Source organism: Mytilus galloprovincialis, chromosome 3, assembly GCF_965363235.1.
Source record: "Mytilus galloprovincialis chromosome 3, xbMytGall1.hap1.1, whole genome shotgun sequence".
NCBI classification, from domain to species: domain Eukaryota; kingdom Metazoa; phylum Mollusca; class Bivalvia; order Mytilida; family Mytilidae; genus Mytilus; species Mytilus galloprovincialis.
Window position 1 is genome coordinate 10,463,408 of NC_134840.1, and position 20,143 is coordinate 10,483,550.

At 32.5% G+C, this 20,143-nt stretch overlaps 1 protein-coding gene across 1 annotated transcript; it reads left to right on the forward strand.

Annotated features, from left to right (window-relative positions):
• Positions 1-459: 459 nt before the first annotated feature.
• On the forward strand, positions 460-19,060 carry LOC143069861 (uncharacterized). Its single transcript, XM_076244666.1, has 17 exons — positions 460-463; positions 1,992-2,143; positions 2,950-3,080; positions 5,574-5,703; positions 6,392-6,460; positions 7,563-7,675; positions 9,007-9,088; positions 9,800-9,967; positions 11,215-11,301; positions 11,831-11,925; positions 12,469-12,570; positions 12,907-12,967; positions 13,837-13,941; positions 15,465-15,529; positions 16,387-16,458; positions 17,862-18,031; positions 18,858-19,060. The coding sequence occupies exons 1-17, from the start codon at positions 460-462 to the stop codon at positions 19,058-19,060; spliced, it is 1,809 nt and encodes a 602-aa protein (XP_076100781.1).
• The last annotated feature ends 1,083 nt before the right edge of the window (positions 19,061-20,143 follow it).

The following is a 20,143-nucleotide window of genomic DNA, read 5'->3' on the forward strand; positions in this document are numbered from 1 at the left end:
AAAATAACAGCTATGAAAGAAAATTTGAGTAATTTTAGACAATATTTTGAGTTATGACAAGCAAGAACATACCTCTTTTTTAAATGGCTTTATCTTCAATACCTTCATAAATTCATCGGGTTAAGATGAAGAACTGTCAATAACATTAAATATGCATAGAGAAGCGATGTCCTCTGTGTCTATAACGTCTTCTACGGAGGCCATTTCCCCCGCGGAATAAGTTCAAATAACATAAAAATGTGCATGCGTTTTTGACATTTCAAACAGGGTCAACAAACTCTGATTAAACGATGCATTTGTTTTTACTTCTGTAACGTTTAACAAACTATAACGAACGGCACACAACGTTAACCAAACTTTGGTTATAAACAAATGCACTCTTGATCTCTTTATAGATATATATATAAAGTTGTGAACAGTTTCAGAAAAGGTATCACTCCAGGGGATAACAATTCTACTATGGGTAAAATTTTGGGTAAATATGTAATATCTTTGCCCTCTATTTGCAATATTTTTTACCAAATACATGCAGGTTGTTGCCATACAGCAAAAACAAAATAAATATCTTTGACCATTCTACTATAGGATATCAAATCTATGAAAAATACTGATTACATACTTATGCACATATATGACACAAACGGTACGCTTTATTTGTAAGAAAGCAAGGACAAGGGGATGGTAAAGTTTATGTATATTGCTATCTAACATAAGTACTAATCCAGTGACAAATCTCATTTTGTGGTATCATTTCCAAAAAAAGAGCAATAAAACTGCCATTACATATCAATGTCTACTATGAGGAAGTTTTTATAAACTTTGGATTCCTCTTTGTTGAGTTAGTGCAAGTCTCTCATACTGCCGACACAGTGGTCGTCGTGTCAGCCACTGCCTCACCTAGATTTCTCGGCGCCCGTTGCTGTCTTCACCTTCTTGTTCGTCTTCTATACACTCTTCAAGCTCCGTCACAGCTATACATCTGTCTCTCTAAGCTCTTACCCCCTTGCCCACAAATCCAACTGCTTTATTTCTATGTAGATATTTTAAATGTATGATTTTACTCGGACCTTCTATTGAATATAACCAAATAAACAGAGAATGTGGTAATGGGACACTGATAATGCCCCAGCTAGCACGTATAATATTATAAAGGGTCAGTACTCAAGAACGGCCATTTGAAATGTGTTTCATGGTAATAAGCATTGTATATACGGCGTTTCATAAAATTTGGTTGTGGCAAAATAAAATTAGAGAACGGAAACTTATATTGTTGGGATGTACGTACGTACAGACGGACAAGGGTAACTCTTAATTAATGCCCACTTCGAAGCGGCAGGGAATAAAAAATTCGGACGTTTTAACACTAAAATTGCGCAAACCCGACCAATTCCAGATTATCCCTACGACTCATATCCGATTAGGTCGATCTGGTCTGGTCAAGATCAAACTGAGATCGCGAATAATTGATTTGATCTAGCTAGTCGAGTAATGATCGTGTAAAGATCGTGAATTGGTCGGAATTATCGAAAACGTATTCATTTTGTTGTCGGGATGGAGTCGTGATGGAGTCAAAAAGGGAGTCGTGAATGGTCGAGTTAAGGTCGTGTACAGTCGGGTAGAAGTCGCAAACAGGCCCGATCAAGAATTTGGTTGAGCTTGTTCATGAAAATTTGGACAATCGGGATCATCGAGTTGATCTGATCGGCAGTGTGAACCTAGCTTTAGAGAACAAATGTCGACCCGAGTCTAACACATAAACATAGTATAGAGACCTAATCTTAGACTTAGACTAGTCTTTTTTTTTCTGAAAACTGAATTGTGACTTTTTGGTTTGTTTTGTTTTGTTTTGTTTTGTCTTTTTGTTTTGGTTTCATTTCGTTTGTGTTTTTAAGGTTTTGTTATGTTTTTGTTTACTAATTTAAGAATTGGTTTCGACCTCATTGACATAAATACAAAAAAAACTGCCTATCTCACATTTAGCTGTATTTCAGACGGACAATATGTACCAACAATTGAAACTATTCAGGAGGATTACTGGCAATGGCGTCTGAAAGATTCTCCAGAATATTCTACATTTCTCGGTTATTACGAATATAATGATTTATTACGATCATATAGCGTAAACGACTTCACACGAAAAAGAGTAAGTATGATTCTTAAAGCATTATAATCCCAATATAAACTTGATCGAACTTTTCCTTCTGAGAGGTCTTTTTTTTTAAATGATACTGAAATCAACATACAACAACTTGGTTATTAATGTTGGGTTACTGTCTTATTGATTTGTCTCCCATGTTTCGTACGCAGAATGTACATAATCATGATCAGGTGGTAATTGTTATTATTCGCCACTTGATATCTTAGTCAACATTTTATCAATTGATTTCAAATACTTACATTTTAGTATTTTAATATATCTTATCATTTAATAACATAAAATTAACACGCACTCTACCAATATACATGTCGTACCTTATCAAACGCGAAAAAAAGCAACATTGTGAACTGAAACAGTCATATTGTAAGGTTTTTGACATATCACACTTTTAAATCTGTATTTAAGAGATATAGTTTGCAGTATAGAAAAACTTTAGTGTGTGTACCTTATAACTATATATGTTAGTATCAACATCAGGAAAATGAACCCGTATTCACAAACAAACCACAAAACTAAAAACAAGACCAAAATTAAAAAGTAAAAAGGAATCAAAAAGTTATAAAAGGAAAAAAAAAAAGGAAAAGAGGAAAAATAAGAAAACAAACAATACACTTTGTTTTGTAAGTCCGACGAATGGGAAATGAAGAAGTTGAGATATCGTTCGGCCACCCGTACATTGTACTTGATAGTATTAGGTAAAAAGGTTTTAAAATGCGATCTACCAAAATAGAAACACTTAGCCTAATTCAATAATGAATTCACGATAAATATAATTTGTGTTTTTGTTTTAGGACAAAGTTCAGCAGTTCTTAGATGATTTAAACACTATCAAAGAAACACGTCTACTGCCATCAGAGAGGGTTAATTACTTAATTCTTAAAGACACCTTCCAAACGTACATTGATGGATACGAATTTGCATTGTAAGTCGATATTTATGACAAAACACTTTGCCAATGATCAAGTGTTCATTTCCTACATGTAATATATATCTGGAGCTTTTGATAGATGATTTAGAAAGGTCGATGAACCTTGTGTGTTAAATTGGATGTCTTTATTAGATAATAGGCAGACCCGTGTGTCTTGTATCTATTAACCTTTACAGATACGGTATGCCTGTGTTTTGTCTGTTACGTTTACAATGCAGGTATTCGCTATAGCTATACTATTATAAAAAGTTTGAAGGTAAATGTCTATTCCAACTGTTTTTTGTAAGTTATATTTATACATTCAGCGCATTCTAGTTAATCGTTCCCCACAGCCAGAGAATCTTGGTGCCCTATGGGTGCCCTCTCGGTGTTTGATTTAAGACTATTTAAGGGTACTGTTACCACAGCATTTTCTATTGTGTCCGTTTGTAGTTGTTTTCCATTCGTTTGATGTGTTTGAGCTTTTGAATTTGTCTATAAATTGACACGGAATTTTCCATTTTGTTCGGAGTTCGGTATTTGTGTTATTATACTTTTAATCAGTCATATGAACATACATAACCAGTCATATGGACATACACAACCAGTCATATGGACATACACAACCAGTCATATGGACATACATAACCAGTCATATGGACATACACAACCAGTCATATGGACATACACAACCAGTCATATGGACATACATTACCAGTCATATGGACATACATAACCAGTCATATGGACATACACAACCAGTCATATGGACATACACAACCAGTCATATGGACATACATAACCAGTCATATGGACATACACAACCAGTCATATGGACATACATTACCAGTCATATGAACATACATAACCAGTCATATGGACATACACAACCAGTCATATGGACATACACAACCAGTCATATGGACATACATAACCAGTCATATGGACATACACAACCAGTCATATGGACATACATTACCAGTCATATGGACATACATAACCAGTCATATGGACATACATAACCAGTCATATGGACATACACAACCAGTCATATGGACATACACAACCAGTCATATGGACATACATAACCAGTCATATGGACATACACAACCAGTCATATGGACATACACAACCAGTCATATGGACATTTATTGCCAGTCATATGGACATACATTACCAGTCATATTGACATACATAACCAGTTGATGACGACAATTATGCATGTAAAGAAAATCATTTTCTTACTGTGTTTTATTAAAGTAGCTGCATTTAAAGTTTATAGCCACAAGTTCAATTGATATTTAATAGAATTGATATTTAATAACTTACAACTCCCTTTAGCGCCATGTGTCGCATAGGGCGCAAATGGAAGCCTTCCATCTGAGTCTGTCTGCTGCTGCTTGTTGTGCTTCTCCCCATGTTCTCCATCCAAATTATGTTCTTTCCTTATCTTCTATTCGTCTCCAAGTTTCTTCTTGTCTTCCTACATTTCTCTTTCCTGGTGGTGTCCATGTCAAGGCGATTCTACAATCATTCCATGTGTCCATCCTCAAGATGTGACCTATCCAACTCCATCTCCCGTTCTTAATGGTGTTGGTTATGCTGCACATGCTTTTTGCAACAGTTCTGCGTTTGATATCATAGTTGGCCAAAATTTCTTAACGATTCTACGCAAGTTCCTGGTGTTGAAGGTGTTAAGTCTATCTCCATCTATCTTGCTTATCTTCCAACATTCGGCCCCATATAGTAACACTGATACAAAATTGCTTTTATAAATTTTCATTTTGGTGTTTCTACTGTATTGGTTGGATGTACATACTTTTCTTAGCTTATAGTATGCTGCTGTTGCCTTTTTAATGCTATTCCTAATGTCGACAGGAGAGCAATATCATTTGCAAAATCAAGATCTTCTAATACCTCTAGTCTTGATACCACGCTTTTTCTGTGTTGTTTGCTTCATTGTCCAGTCTATAACCAGTAAGAAAAGGAATCCAGACATTATAATTCGACACATCCTTGTATGACTCTGGATTTAATGTGGAACCATTCCGAATGTTTACTCTCATGTTCGACTACACAACTGAAGTGATCATAAAATGCTTGTACCATCCTGATTATTTTCCCTGGGATTCCATAGTTTGCCATGATCTTTTTTAAGGTTTTATGATGGATAGTGTCAAGTGCCCTTCTGAAGTCGATATGAAGTTGATAAATAGGGGGCTGTTCCATTCAATGCATCGTCTATTATATTTCTAAGGATGAATATTTGGTTGATACAGCCTCGACCTCTTCGGAACACAGCTTGTTCTTTACGTAGTTTGTTGTCAATATCATCTCTAATTATGTTGATGATGATTCTGCAGAGGACTTTCCTAGGTACAGATAGTAAGGTTATTAATCTCTATATCTAATAACATTAACACTATTTTCATCAGAACATGGACTCTCAAAATGTTCTAAATTAAGTACAATCAACTGTAACCCTATTCAATCATTGATGTACTTCAGGTATGGCGCATTGAATCCTATAAATAACTTGGAAGGAATCCATATATATTATTCAGCAGCAATGGCAGCAACCCGGACCAGAGGAGATTTTGAGAACTACATTGTTAGACTCAATAACATTCCAAATCAAGTAAGAACAGCCTTCGAATAAGATTTATTTAAACACGCATGTATATCGTAAATAAAAATAATTTTCTAACAAATACCCCCCCCCCCCCCCCCCCCCCAAAAAATAACCACCAACAAAACCTTTCAACACGTACAATATATCTTTCTGTTTCTGACATAATCCTCAAAAAGTTCGCTATTACCCGATTATATTGGATGAAATCGAATGAAACGTTTTGGGGCGTAAAGCAAAATCAACACACGAATGCAATATTGTTAAAGTAGATACCAAGGATTATTAGATGACGGAAAGAACACGTAAGTCAACTATGGTCCTAAGTAGATACCAAAAATTATTAGCTGTCGGAACAAACACATTAATCAACTATGGTTCTCAGTAGATACCATATACTGTTAGATGTTTGAAAGAACACCTACTTTAATAGACTTTTAAAACTTAATAATGGAACACCAAACTGTCATTTAAAATAATATGTGAAATTACGGAGAATAGTTACGAAATTTAATTCATATTTTCATCTATATTAACTCTACCAAGAATTTCTACCCAACGAAAACTGCTTCGGACGCAACACGAAATTGTAAAAAGTGTTATTTTCCAAAAATGCAGAGCACTTGTTTCTTGCATAACAGTTATCGTTTTGTGATATGAATTTCAACTTTAATTAATTTTTTTCTCCATTTTATAGATAAATGAAATTATAAATAGTTTTAAAGAGGCAATTAGGCTGAACAGAACATACAACTTTGTGTCAATTGTAAGTATTTATACTCAGTTCACTTTTTATTTCAAACTTTAAGATAGCTGTTTAGAGATTTGATGATCTTACTTCATCAAATTCACTTATGGCATAATAATCTTTGACATTAAGTAGCAAAAATTTGAGCCTGTCACGTTTAAACAACTTATTTCTGATTGCTTATACTTGAAAATGTTGACAGAACTTTTAAATGTTTTCGTGATATATTTTTATACTACAACAGATTTTCTCCCTACATGTATCTATTCTGAGCGTTTGATAACATGTAAAATGTTTAGAATAAATACGGCTCGTCACAACTTTCAAAATATAACAAAACCTCGTAAGAGAAAAAACCGACTCATAATGTCAATTAAATGAAAAATATTATTGATTGATCCTTGACACAAATTCAGAACACACACTTGACAAAAAAGGGAAAAGATACATTGCTCAATTTACCGTTTTAATGGTATATTGAGGCTTCAATTACTTTAGCTGTATTTCGCAAAACTTTTAGGAACTTTTGGTCCTCAATTCTCTTCAACTTCGTACTTTATTTGGCCTTTTAAACATTTTTTGATTCGAGCGTCACTGATTAGTCTTTTATAGACGAAACGCGCGTTTGGCGTAAAATATAAAATTTCAATCCTGGTATTTATCTATGGATGAGTTTATTCACAGACACTGCACCTCATTTCAAAATGAAGCTTCAGTTTGAGTAGATTGTTTTGCCCGCTGTCGCATCTATGCACCAAAGAACAAAGCGGTGGGGGTTTTCATAACATAATTCTATTTTATAAAAACTACAGCAGGCAAAGTTGTGTCATGTTGTAAAAATATGTGAAATTGTTAAAATACTGTTATAAATCCCCCGACAATCTCTTTGCATAATACAGATCCAATATTATTCAAAGGGTAACCAATGGTTTATCAAGACATATGTTAGATGACCGGACACGATATTCTGTATGAAAAGGACCTAAAAGGTAGTCTCGACGAAGTGCACTACAATTTCGATACACAAAGTCGTACATTGTGACTTAATTAACCGTTATTTCGTCTTTATGCGTTCATTTCTAATGTACATGTACCCCTTTGTTATCTTAAATGATTTCAGAACAAAGTAAAAGATGATATAAATGAATTGTTGGTAGAGCCGAGTGAATCAACGTTCTTTATTGGTATAAATTACACTCTATCAGTCATTGATAATATTGACGAAACTGACAAGTAAGTCTAAATCAACTATACTTTTACCCATACATTATATACCTTAAGATCATTGCCAAAATTGACAAAAAGATAATATTTTTATACTTTGTAAAATGTATGTATTATACGATGGTTCTGGTCTTTTAGTACTTTCTGTTGGTATTTGAGAGTTTATTGTTATTAACAAGTTCCGATTATCTTTGCTGTTTCCAATTTCATTGTGCAGTTGCTTATGTAAATTATAACACTAAACTGTAAAGTTTTAACATTTGGTGTTGAATAGATATGAAAGTATACTCAACTTATACGGATGGACTTCAAAAAAACGCAACAAAGCAGTAATTGAAACCCAATATGATTTTTAAAAGGTTTTCTTTCTTCGTGAAACAATTCTTTCAATCCATACCCACACTTAAATCAGTAAAACACATGTTTCAATTTCTTATTGCCGATCATTAAAAAACTGAATCAAGCCACACGAAAATTGTAAACAGGATAAAATCAACATGCTGTAGTAAGCCAATTTCTCGTCAGAAACTCCTCTTTCAAAACATGCCCGACAGAACGGGTCGACTTTTCTGTCAATAATTTAGGCGTTGGTTATAGACAGTCACTGACATCTTCGGTGACGCATCCATTTGTAAGGTGGGCGCACGGTTTCAGTGCATACCACATGATTTGAACATTAGTCATGACGTAAGCAATTCCACTATAAAAATATTTTAGGCGATGAGATACTGATTGAAATATATGATTATGCATTTATTTTACAAGAATTTGATATTTAAATATGAGAATGAAAAAGATAATCTTGTCCGTCAGCATATTTCCTGAATATTTCATGTCACTTACAAATGAAAATAGCACTTTATAATATTGTTGCGTCTGCTACTCTTTTATTGACTTTCCTTTATGCTCAATGCTCTTCAACTTTATACTTGTTTGGCATCTATTTTGATCCGAGCGTCACTGATGAGTCTTATGTAGACGAAACGCACGTCTGGCGTATCAAATAATAAGCCGCCTGATACCTTTGATAACTACTTTACCAGGAACTCTCAAAACCCCAAAATTAAAACCAAGGTGAATAATCAACACGAAGAAAAAAAGTTTTAATAACTAAGGTCAATTTGGCCTGACATTCTTCAAACCTTTATTTCTTAATAATATCAATTAATAAACGGAAAATGTGTAAAAGGTATGTTTATAAATCATGTCGAAGCCCTGCCGACTGCTTTACACAATGTTTTCATATGCTTTCGTGTAGGAACATACCCCGTGATGACACTTTAATTTGTAGGCATGTTCATATATATTTTAATATGTTTCTATTATTTCTTTTATACAAGAAATGACTTAAGAATAAGGACATTGTTGGCAACTAACAGAACAATAACAGCTTACCGAACACTTCGGAGTTTCATTATCAACGTAAGTATATATTTTGGTTTGTAAATCATTACCGCCGGAAATATATATGATGGATTGTAAATCACTACCACTATAAGTATATATTCTGTTTGGTGTACCATAGAAAATATTATTCAACAAATTGGTAATTACATGAGCAACACAAGTACCACACGGGAGGAGAATCCTTACCTTTCCAGATCACACAATGTCATCCCCGTGCGTGTTGCTCACTCTTAATTTTCATATTTATGAATTGTAGAATGTTGTTCGTCTTTCGTTTTTTTCTTTGCCATGGTATCGTCACTTTGTTTCTAATAATGAGTTTGAATATCCCTTTGGTGTCCTTCGCCTCTTTTTTTTTAGCATAAATTAGGTCGTTGGTGTTCTATTTTAATTGTATGACATTTTCTTATGTCGGGACCTTTTATAACTCAATCAACGGTATCAGTTTTACTCAACGTTCAAGTTTAAGCCTCATCCTGTAGTCCCCGATTGATAGATGTCTCATTTGCACTTCGAGAAAACAAAAATAAGAGAAATTGATCTCATCTTTTTGGCTAGTCATTTTTGTTGTAATGTGATGTCGGATGACTGACCCATTAGTTTTTGTCTTTTTTTTTATATCAGCTTCTGTAAAAGAAAGATCAATTAAAAAACGAGCAATCAACATGTTGATTAACATTGCGAATAAATCAAAATCAATTGTTTCTAATTTTGATGATTTTACAGGAATATATGCCGCATACACGAGTTGGCCTAGGACTTTCTAGCATGGCTGATGGAAGACGTTATTACCAGGCATGTTTAAAATGGCATCTTTCCTATGAAATGTCCCCCGAAGAAGTCCACCAAATAGGTCTACAAGAAGTTGAACGCATACACTCAGAAATGGTCAAGGTAAGAATATGCTTTCTTATTATCACAGTCAAAACGTGTGGTAATTCTTATCTAATGCAATGTCTAAATGATGCACACCCTCATCCTTGATCAAGTGAACCTTTTGAAGAATTCCAATTAAATTTTGTGTGTAAAACAAAGTAACATTTTAATCATACAGGGTACTAAATTATCAAAGCAAACATGACAAAAAGCATAGCTACATAGTATACACATTATTCTAATAGTATAAAAACCACAAAAACACAAAAAATACAAAAATCAAAATTAAATAAATGAAAATATACAAAGAAAAAAGGACCCAAAGCAACAACAAAGTATAAACAATGAAAATGATCATAAGAAAGAAGAAAGAGAATCTTGATATTGTAATGCAGATTTGCCATGATTAGTCTTTTGCGCTCATTGCGAAAAGTAAATTTCGATGAATCAATATCAACTTAGAACACTTTACAAAGACTAGACAAAGAGTAAACTCAGATATGAAATGACACACAAAAAAATATAAAAGAAAAAAATAAGTGGCAATACACTTATAAATGAAGAGTGCTCAAGAAAAGTAAAATAACCTGTTTGCGACTGGGCGTCATATTGTCGAGTGGTGAAAGATGAATCGTGACTGAAATAACCTTTTATCTTGAAGAAATTTCGAAACTAAATATTAACAATGTTATTCCAACTGATCGGGCGGAGCTAACGTTTTATTTTGCATATGGACAGTCTATTTGAAGATGTGTGTGATAAGGATGATGACCGTTATAATTATAATTGATTTCTAATCACCTATCAGTGTCACCAAACTGAAATAGAAATGAACTCAGTGTTGGTTATGGGACGAATAACTGGACACTTCATTGATGAGTTTATCCCGAAACACCTGTCTATAAATGGACTGGTCTTAAATAAGCAAACCGGTAAAACCCCGCCAAGTCCAGTGAAATAAATCAAGTAATAGTATTATATTATTGAGGAATTATTTAAAAAATATTGGATAAACAATGTATATAAATAGTCATTTGCAATTGAAAAAACCCACATAATACAGGTGATCTTTAAAATGGCTATGGACTAGAATGTATACTGATTAAAACTAGCTAATCATTTGTCCACAATTATAATTATAATTTAAGTGTGTTGCGAAGTACATGAAGAAAAGAAACAGTAAATTTTCAACATGATCAGATAGTTCCAATGGTATACGCAATGTATACAGTGTTATACCTTGAAATATATCTTTTTTTTGACAGCTTGTTAGACGACTAGGATTTACTGGCACTGTCAAGGAGTTCTTTGACGTGTTAAAAAATGATTCAAGGTTTTATTATACGAACACTGTAAGTGAATATAATAATAAAGAACAAAATGCATTAAAACTAATTTTATTTATATACGCTTGTACTAACACCAGTACCTGTGATAAGTAAACTCATCAATTCAATTCAATTCAATACGAAGTTAATGCAAGTCGAGTATTCAGTAAACTACATGAATGCAAGCCCTTGAGCTTTTCAAATCGACTGAATAACAAAATATATAGACGCATACAACAGTTACGAAAACAACATAATTATAAACATACAGTGTATAATAAGATACTTGGATTTGAAATTCTGTACACCATACGTGCGTGTCGACTACAAAAGACTCTACAGTGAAACTCGAATAAAACAATTGACAAGGCTAAATAAAGTTATTATTATACTTCATCGCAGGGATTGTTGATTATCCAGGCCAGATAATCTTTCACCTATCCCAAATAAAAGGAGAGTAATTATGCTGCTTTAGTCGAATTTTGATAACATTGAATGCTTTAGAAAAATAAACCATGAAGTTGGAATTGTAAAGCATCAAACTTTATTTCAGAGTGTAATACTAGAGATATACAAGGACATTGTTTACAACAAGATAATTCCAAAACTTCCTGATTACTTTGAGAACATTCCTGATGTTCCTTTACAGTAAGTCCGTTTACAGTTAGAAGTCATTCTTTTTAAATTGAACGAGCTATAAAGCTCGAATCATAAAAAAGTTGTTCATTTGATTATACTATCTCTAAAATACTATTATAATGAAGCAAGTTGTTTGTATTATTCTACAAATATACAACAAGCCATCAAAAACTGTTACTTGTTTATATTTTGAACTAAATCACTCTTTAATGGTACTTTTATAAAAAGAGACAACTATCCTCCAAAGACAAAAATGTCGCAAATAGTAACAACCGAAAATATTACAGCACGTCATTCATCAACGAACAATACCCATACTGAAAAAAGCTTTGAAATATTCGACATGGAAAGCTTTGTCATTTTGTATCTAGAGCAAAGAGAATACTTGTGATCAAAGAAAGCATTGATATATGACCATAAGACTAGTGATAAATTGTCATATACATAATGCCAATAGCTGAACAATAATCTCAAAATCTCATTTTCAAACCAAATTTGCATAAATACATAATAAACTGTATTAATTTATAAATAATCAAAATGCATATTTAGAATAAAGGAAATGACGTATGATGGTCCAGGTGGAGGTTATTCATCAGCATCGGAAACGAGGCCAGGCGTGTTTTGGATCAATCTTATCCGACCTTGGGAGAAGTAACCTTATTTTTACAATACATAATTATGTCAAAATAAAAAAAAATCTCTATGAAGTTTAGTGAATCATTTTTTTAATGACTTGAAACGATCTTAGTATAACATCCAAGTATAATAGTTTTCCTGAAAGAATTGACAGTTAATTAAGAAACCAAAGTTTATGTATAAACAAACTTAAAATCATGTACTGTTATCATGGCATTTATTATTGAGGGAAAACACTTTTATAAATATAGAATTAAAATATTGAATAATTAAAGTGCTAACTTACGTATTCACTTATGTAAACCGTTAAACTTTCATAACCTATATTGGTAAAACAATCTTTCTTTTCAGTCCAACATTTGATTATATGTCGCTTAGTTTACATGAGGCAAGTCCAGGACATCATTTACAAGTAAGTTACTCTGGTGGTGATATAAAGATTTGATGCAGGTAACAAACGGATAAATAAATGTTTTATAGCAACTACAACAGTATCATTTTGGCAATAACATTAGATTTTTCACTATCAAAAGAGGCAGACGTTATCAAAGGGACAATAAAACAGTACAGGTAGAAGATAAACCAACAATACAATGGCAGGAAAACGAATGAAGACGAAACAACAAATAAAAGTCAACATAGCAATACATAGATAACTAAGCAAACGAGACACAGTGGAAAGATAAAACGAATTCTGGTGCACATGTGATACCTGTCGTGTTATTACAACTTTGATGATATGTTTCACTTAGTGATGTAACAACCGATAGAAAGAGGAAGGGATTATATTTAAAGTAACAATTTCAACATATCTTTTGACATTTGTGACAAATATATATTCTATAACGGTCAACTAAATCATTGGAGTGTCAATAAAACTTTCGAGATGAAAGCAATAAAAAAACTATCATTCTGCTAGTTTTTTGGTACCTGAAGCTAAGATATCTTTACTCATTCTGAATGTTATAGATAATTCGATACTAGCAATTTGATACATCGAATGCGATATACTGCGGTACCAGGGTGGGATTTTGTGGTATCAGTAGTGGATGTTTGACTATAATACAATGAGAGATCAATACTAACGGTAATTTTGAAAGAAAACTTAAAGTCTGCGAATCCGGGAATTCTTTTTTCAAGTATGATAACCATGAATTATATTAGATTATAAGTAACATATAAAAGAATATACAGTTTGAACTTTAGAAATGAGCTGTTTGATGAATATAAGATCCTCGATTTGAAAATACTTTAGTAACTTTTCCATTTTTTGTTTTACAGCATAGTTATGCAATGAAGGCAGCTCTCCCGGAATACAGACAGCATACAGAAATTTCATTTTATGATGTTCCATTTTGGTTTCCTTTTTATTCAGCTTATTCAGAGGTTATTTCGATATATAATAATAAGTAAAAAAATGTTTTTCATGTGATACCCAAAGACTGAATATTATTATTGCCTCTATAGAAAATATATCTGCAAGTTGTACAAACTCGTAAGAATTATAAATGAGTTAAGCCACAGACCTCAGAGTTTTTGCAAATGTCCATTCCTTCAAATAAAATTTCCAATTATTTATTCATTTTATTACCGTCTATTGTAAAGTCATATGTTTACCAAATTTCCTGTTTTGTAAAAACTGTCAGGCTTATTGAAAATTGTAATATTATATTGGATTACATATTATAATATTGTTTGCAAATGTACCTCTGTTATTCATAAGAGTGAGAATCTTAGTTACTTTGTAGTACTAGTTTAGCATTTGATGTGTTTTAAAAAAGGTGCATTAGACGTCAAATTTATGATCACTGATTTCACCTCAACTCTGATATATCTAATTAACAAACAAACTAAAAAATATATCAAAATTGGAAAAAGTCCGAAAGACACAATTTACAAGCAATGCGTTGATTTGTTATAATGTATCAAAATTTCGTGCGTATATTCGACAAGACGCGATTAAATTAACCATCAATATGACCACTGAAGCCCGACTCACACAACCCAATTCAAATATAAGTAATACGTGCAATAGTGTCATGACGATTTTACTTGGTAGGTTGGATTTTATGTCACAGATTGAAAATCAAATATGTGAATCATTGTGGTTTTTTTCTGTATATGAATGATTTTTTTATGGACCGAATCCGTCATCGAAATGGTTCTTTCTGTTCTTTTAATATTGACATTCGGTTCTTTTCAATAATTAGCACGCTTATCACACATCTCTAGCTAAAAGTAAAATGGGAAGTTACATGAATAAGAATTCAAATAAGATTGAATTATTGACAGCGATATTTAATTAGCGATATTAAAATATATTTCGACAACATTGAACCCCACTGATTGTTAATAGAAAACCGTTATTTCAATATTCCGCTTTTGTAAGAGTGAAGCGAAAGACAACAAAGAGATACTGAAACTTATTAGTCTAACATAGACTGACAAGGCCCTTGCTAAAATCAAAAACGACAAAAGAGAAGTAGTAGTAAAAACAATATAGAAACTAAAGACTGAGTAATGCATCTCCCAAACCAAAAAAGGGCGGGGGTGATCTCAGGTGTTGCTCATACAAGTTCAACCCCGGTGATTGACATAGATGTCTGAATAAACAATAAAAACCAAACTTGAATTGTTGTCTAAATCATAGCTAATACCCTTTCAAGTACTATTAGGAATAACCAATTATATTGAATATTTTAATGCAATGATATTACACGTTAACTGTATACAAGCTATTTTCGATGGTTTTGTTTCTATGACTTTTTATTTATTTATACTGTTTAAACAGAGGTTGTATTACAATATTTTGATTGCTTGTTTCGAAAGGGAATATAACATAAAACAGCAGTTGCATGCTATAAATGGCATGTCTTCATTTGTTTTATTGTCATTTTTCATACTTTTAGGGCTGGGCATTGTATTCTGAATATCTAGGCGTAGAAATGGGTCTATATGCAGATGATTATGAAATGTAAGTTATCTTTAGTCCGTTCAGCCGGGGTTACACACTTGCGACATTTACTGCTGTCCTTCTACAAGCCAGATGAGAAACGTTAAAGAACAGATGATAAGTCCTGCGTAGATTGCAAAGAGAGTTTTTTTTTATGGAAATTGAGAAAAATAATTAATAAACATAGCTTGAACGCCCGTTTTGAGTGCATTTGAGTTTATTTGTAACCACTGGGTCGATGCCACTGCTGGTGGAGATTTATTTCCCAGAGGGTATCACCAGCCCAGCAGTCAGCACCTCTGTGTTGACTTGAGTTATCATTGATATGTTCATATAAATTAACTGTAAACAAAACTTTGAATTTTTGAAAAAAAACTAAGGCTTTTCTACCTCAGGAATAGATTACCTTAGCTGTATTTGGCAAAACTTTTAGGATTTTTTGGTCCTCAATGCTCTTCAACTTCATACTTTATTTGGCGTTTTACAACACTTTTGATTCGAGCGTCACTGATGAGTCTTTTGTAGGCGAAACGCGCGTCTGGCGTAAATATTAAATTTTATTCGAAAATAAAGTCAAACAAATAAAGTTATCATAGATACCAATCTATGATAAGTTTACTTGTTTACTAAAATATAATGATGACTTTATTTTCGAGAAGAATACTTGATTAGTCGATATTCAAGGAAACAGAAATCTAGAGTTGCATCTCTTGCATCGACGATGAAAATAATATCGGTTGATGTATTGATATCCTTAAAAAATAGTGTCAGTGTTATAATTAAATACTTAAGTGATGAAGAAGGAAGTTCAAAAATCGAAATTGTACGGAAAATAATTTTCATGTAGCTACCTTAAATTACTTTGATATTTTTTAAAGGTTGGGACGTTTCAGTGGTGAAATACTACGGGCTTGTAGATTGGTTGTTGACACAGGTCTGCATCATTATGGGTAAGTGAATATTACTGGCTTGTCGATTGGTTGTTGACACAGGTCTGCATCATTATGGGTAAGTGAATATTACTGGCTTGTCGATTGGTTGTTGACACAGGTCTGCATCATTATGGGTAGGTGAATATTACTAGCCTGTCGATTGGTTGTTGAGACAGTTTTTAATGATTATGAGTAATCTTCGCAAAACAGTTATCATTTATCTTAATTGTTTAAGGTGGGTAATTGTTGTGCCCATGTATTTGCTAAAACTATTTATATACATGATCGAATACACGTAAAGAGAAATTGAAAATGGGTGATATCAAGTATTATCTCATGGAGCAGCTATTTTAATTATTAAAGTTAAAGGTAAAATCAATTATATAGGAAGTAAAATTAAGGATATATAAACTGTAATGCTTATTGTGTATAGTTAAGGATCTATCATATCACTTTGCATAAAACGTTTTCATCATTATCCTTTCGTTCTGATAGATATATATATATATATGTGCATATATGACTTCAATGCTTTTTGACCAGGATTTGTAAAATTTGCAACCAAAAGTCGGTGGTTGTCCCTTTGCACTCTGGTTTCCTCTGCAATAAAAACTGACCGCCACGAAATAACGCAATAGTGCCGAAAATGGCATTTAACACCCAACCAATCAATATTGATTTTGCTTCGCATGTACTCATTTTGTTTCATAGATGGATATCCCATAAAGATTTTCGATTATACTAACGGAGTTTGTCCCTCGTGCAGTGTACATGAATGCCGTAGAAATTTTCCAAGTTCTTGAGGTGTATCCTCTTCTGTATTTTAAAAGTTATAGTGTACTTCAATACCTTCTCTTATTTGTGCTAAATCATTCTCTGTTTTAGGCCAGATTGTATGCTCAAATTTCAATGAGACGCACATCAAATTCGCCCAATCACTTTCGACGTTTTGTTTTCAATTTTTATCATTTATGGGCTCAGTCTATACGGTTATTTACCCATTGGATCATACATTTCACCAGTCCTTTGGAGACACCAAATCAGGTATTTCTTATCCGAGAAACATTCAATATATGCTTTCCTTTTAGATTTATTCATACATTTTTGTTGTAATCATATCATACATACTTACTACACACATACAACTATTTTATTTAGAATATGTACTACTTTCTAATATGTCATTTTCGACCTGGTCCTATTTGGTGTTGTTTAACGTCAGTTTAAACAAAAAATCCACTGAAACAGGCGCCAGGGTCCGTCTTTAACTTGCAATGAGTTGAGAGTTTGTTTGCTCCGCTTCAGTGTGAGATGAAGGGTGCGTATACTGATTTGTGCCATGGATACACGATATCCTTGATATTTCTATAAGGATATACATATAAACATATATCTTTATTATTTTATTGATGTTTTGTTAGGTGGGATCGACAAAAAGCGGTTGAATATATGATGAATTATACAGCGTATGCAAGGGAAGCAACCGAGATTGAGGTTGATAGATATGTCACATGGCCTGGACAAGCTTGTGCTTACAAGTTAGGAGAGATCAAAATAAAAGAATTGAGAAAAAAAGCAGAAACAAGTTTAGGTTTGTTGAGTTGTATTGTACTGATTTCAGTAAATACAAGTTTAGTTCAATTACCAATTATATAATTTAGGTTTTCTTGCTTGAGGATTGCAACTTAACTTTTAGTTCAATGAATTGATATAATTGATGTTCCCTTGTTTTAGTCCAATTATATATAGAAAGGCGATAGAAGACATTCAAACTCATAAGCCGAAAATATGCTGACAACATCATAACAATTGAAGGAAAAGATAGAAACACAAACAGCAGTGTACAAAACACAGCATAAAAACTCAAGCTGAGCAACACGAACCAGATCCTGTCCTACATGTGACACAAGTCGTCTTAATCATGTAACTACAAACCCGGTGAAAGGTAAATTTAGGTTTCCTTGTCCGCGAATTGCAACATAAGTTTTGGTCCAATTATATAACTTATATACGAAATGTACTGTAGCGGTTAAACTGTTAATACAAAAACCTGACACTCTGCATCCGTTAAAAATATCTCTTAATGATTAAATTGAGAGCTGTTATATTTTCTACTGCTATTAGATAATTTTTTATTGCTATTAGATATTTTTGTATTGCATGAAGATAATTAGTTATTGTCAATGACAACAAAATCTCGGCTATATACAAAACAATGATCAATAATATTTGCATTACAAAATGCTTGCCATAATGTAAGTTTGAATGCATATTCTGTTCAGTTTAAACCTCTTAAAATTTGATACAAGTATTTTTAAATTGCTGGACAACAAATTGTTTATAATATTATTATAACATAGAATATTCATGATGAAAAATAAAACACACGAAAATATAATCGTCTGTTTATATTTCAGGATCAAAATTCGACATAAAGAAATTTCATTCCACTATTCTGGTACATGGTGCTGTTCCCATGAGTATTTTAGATACTTTTGTGAATGAATGGATAGAAGAGACGTTAAGAACGGATATATCCTCAGATTGTTCAGTAATAGGACCATCGTTATTGCCTTTGATTCTACTTTGTTGTTTGCTTAGCAAGTCTTCTATGTTTTGAAAATGAAAGTGTAACACAATTGTAATGCAAAAACATATATAATGCATACACAATTGTAATGCAAAAACATATATAATGCATACACAATTGTAATGCAAAAACATATATAATGCATACACAATTGTAATGCAAAAACATATATAATGCATACATAACTGTAATGCAAAAACATGTATAATGCATACACAAGTGTAATGCAAAAACAAATATTATGCATTAACAATTGGATTGCATAAAAAATTGAAATGCAAAAATATGTTTTCACTTCATCTTTCAGCGGTTTTTTTATTTTATATATTGACTTTTTGTAATGTTATATATATATGTTGCATAATGCTACTGACTGAAATATCATTTGTAAATTTTGATTAATAAAAATAAATACTGAAACTATTACTTTCCTGATAGAAATAACCAGATTGAACGTACAAACATGTACAAGGAAAACAAAACACTCAATTTGTATCTCGTTAACTTATACAGTATAGAAAAAAGATTACACTTTATATATTTCTAATTCGTTTGTGATTAAAAGTGATTGAATCCGTAGTTAATACAATTGTAAGCCTTAAAACTCAAACGAAAAGAAGAGTTATAATGTATATAAAACAGGCAGTTTGTTTCTAGTTAAAATTTATTTAAGGAATGACTGTAATATTTTTTCTGTCTAGTCGAAATAACATAAAATTTTTGGTGCACACTGAATAACGCGCGTAGCGGGTTATTTAACAGTGTGCCCCCCCCTTTTTTTTTAATGTTATTTCGAATAGACAGAAAAAATATTACAGTCATTTCTTATAATTAAATTCTAAATTCCATTTTAAACCGTAGAAAACCATGAAAAACCGTTGATGATGTCACGGTCACATGACTAAATTATGTCTATGGGCTGATAAAAAATAACGTCAGCCAATCAGAAGACGCGTTACATCCAAAATTAAATTATTTACTTGTGTTATGTTAGTGCATTTAAATAGTGAATAAATAGGTAAAACAATCTATGAGGAAGAACAAGTATTCAATATGCTGGAGTGTCTTATTGACAACATTTTTATAGGTAGACTTTTTAACAAATTGTCGTTG

Coding starts and splice junctions, on each gene's coding strand:
- LOC143069861 (XM_076244666.1), top strand. Junction 9,089..9,799: donor TTCGGAGTTTCATTATCAAC/GTAAGTATATAT, acceptor ATGATTTTACAG/GAATATATGCCGCATACACG. Junction 11,926..12,468: donor ATTCCTGATGTTCCTTTACA/GTAAGTCCGTTT, acceptor ATGCATATTTAG/AATAAAGGAAATGACGTATG.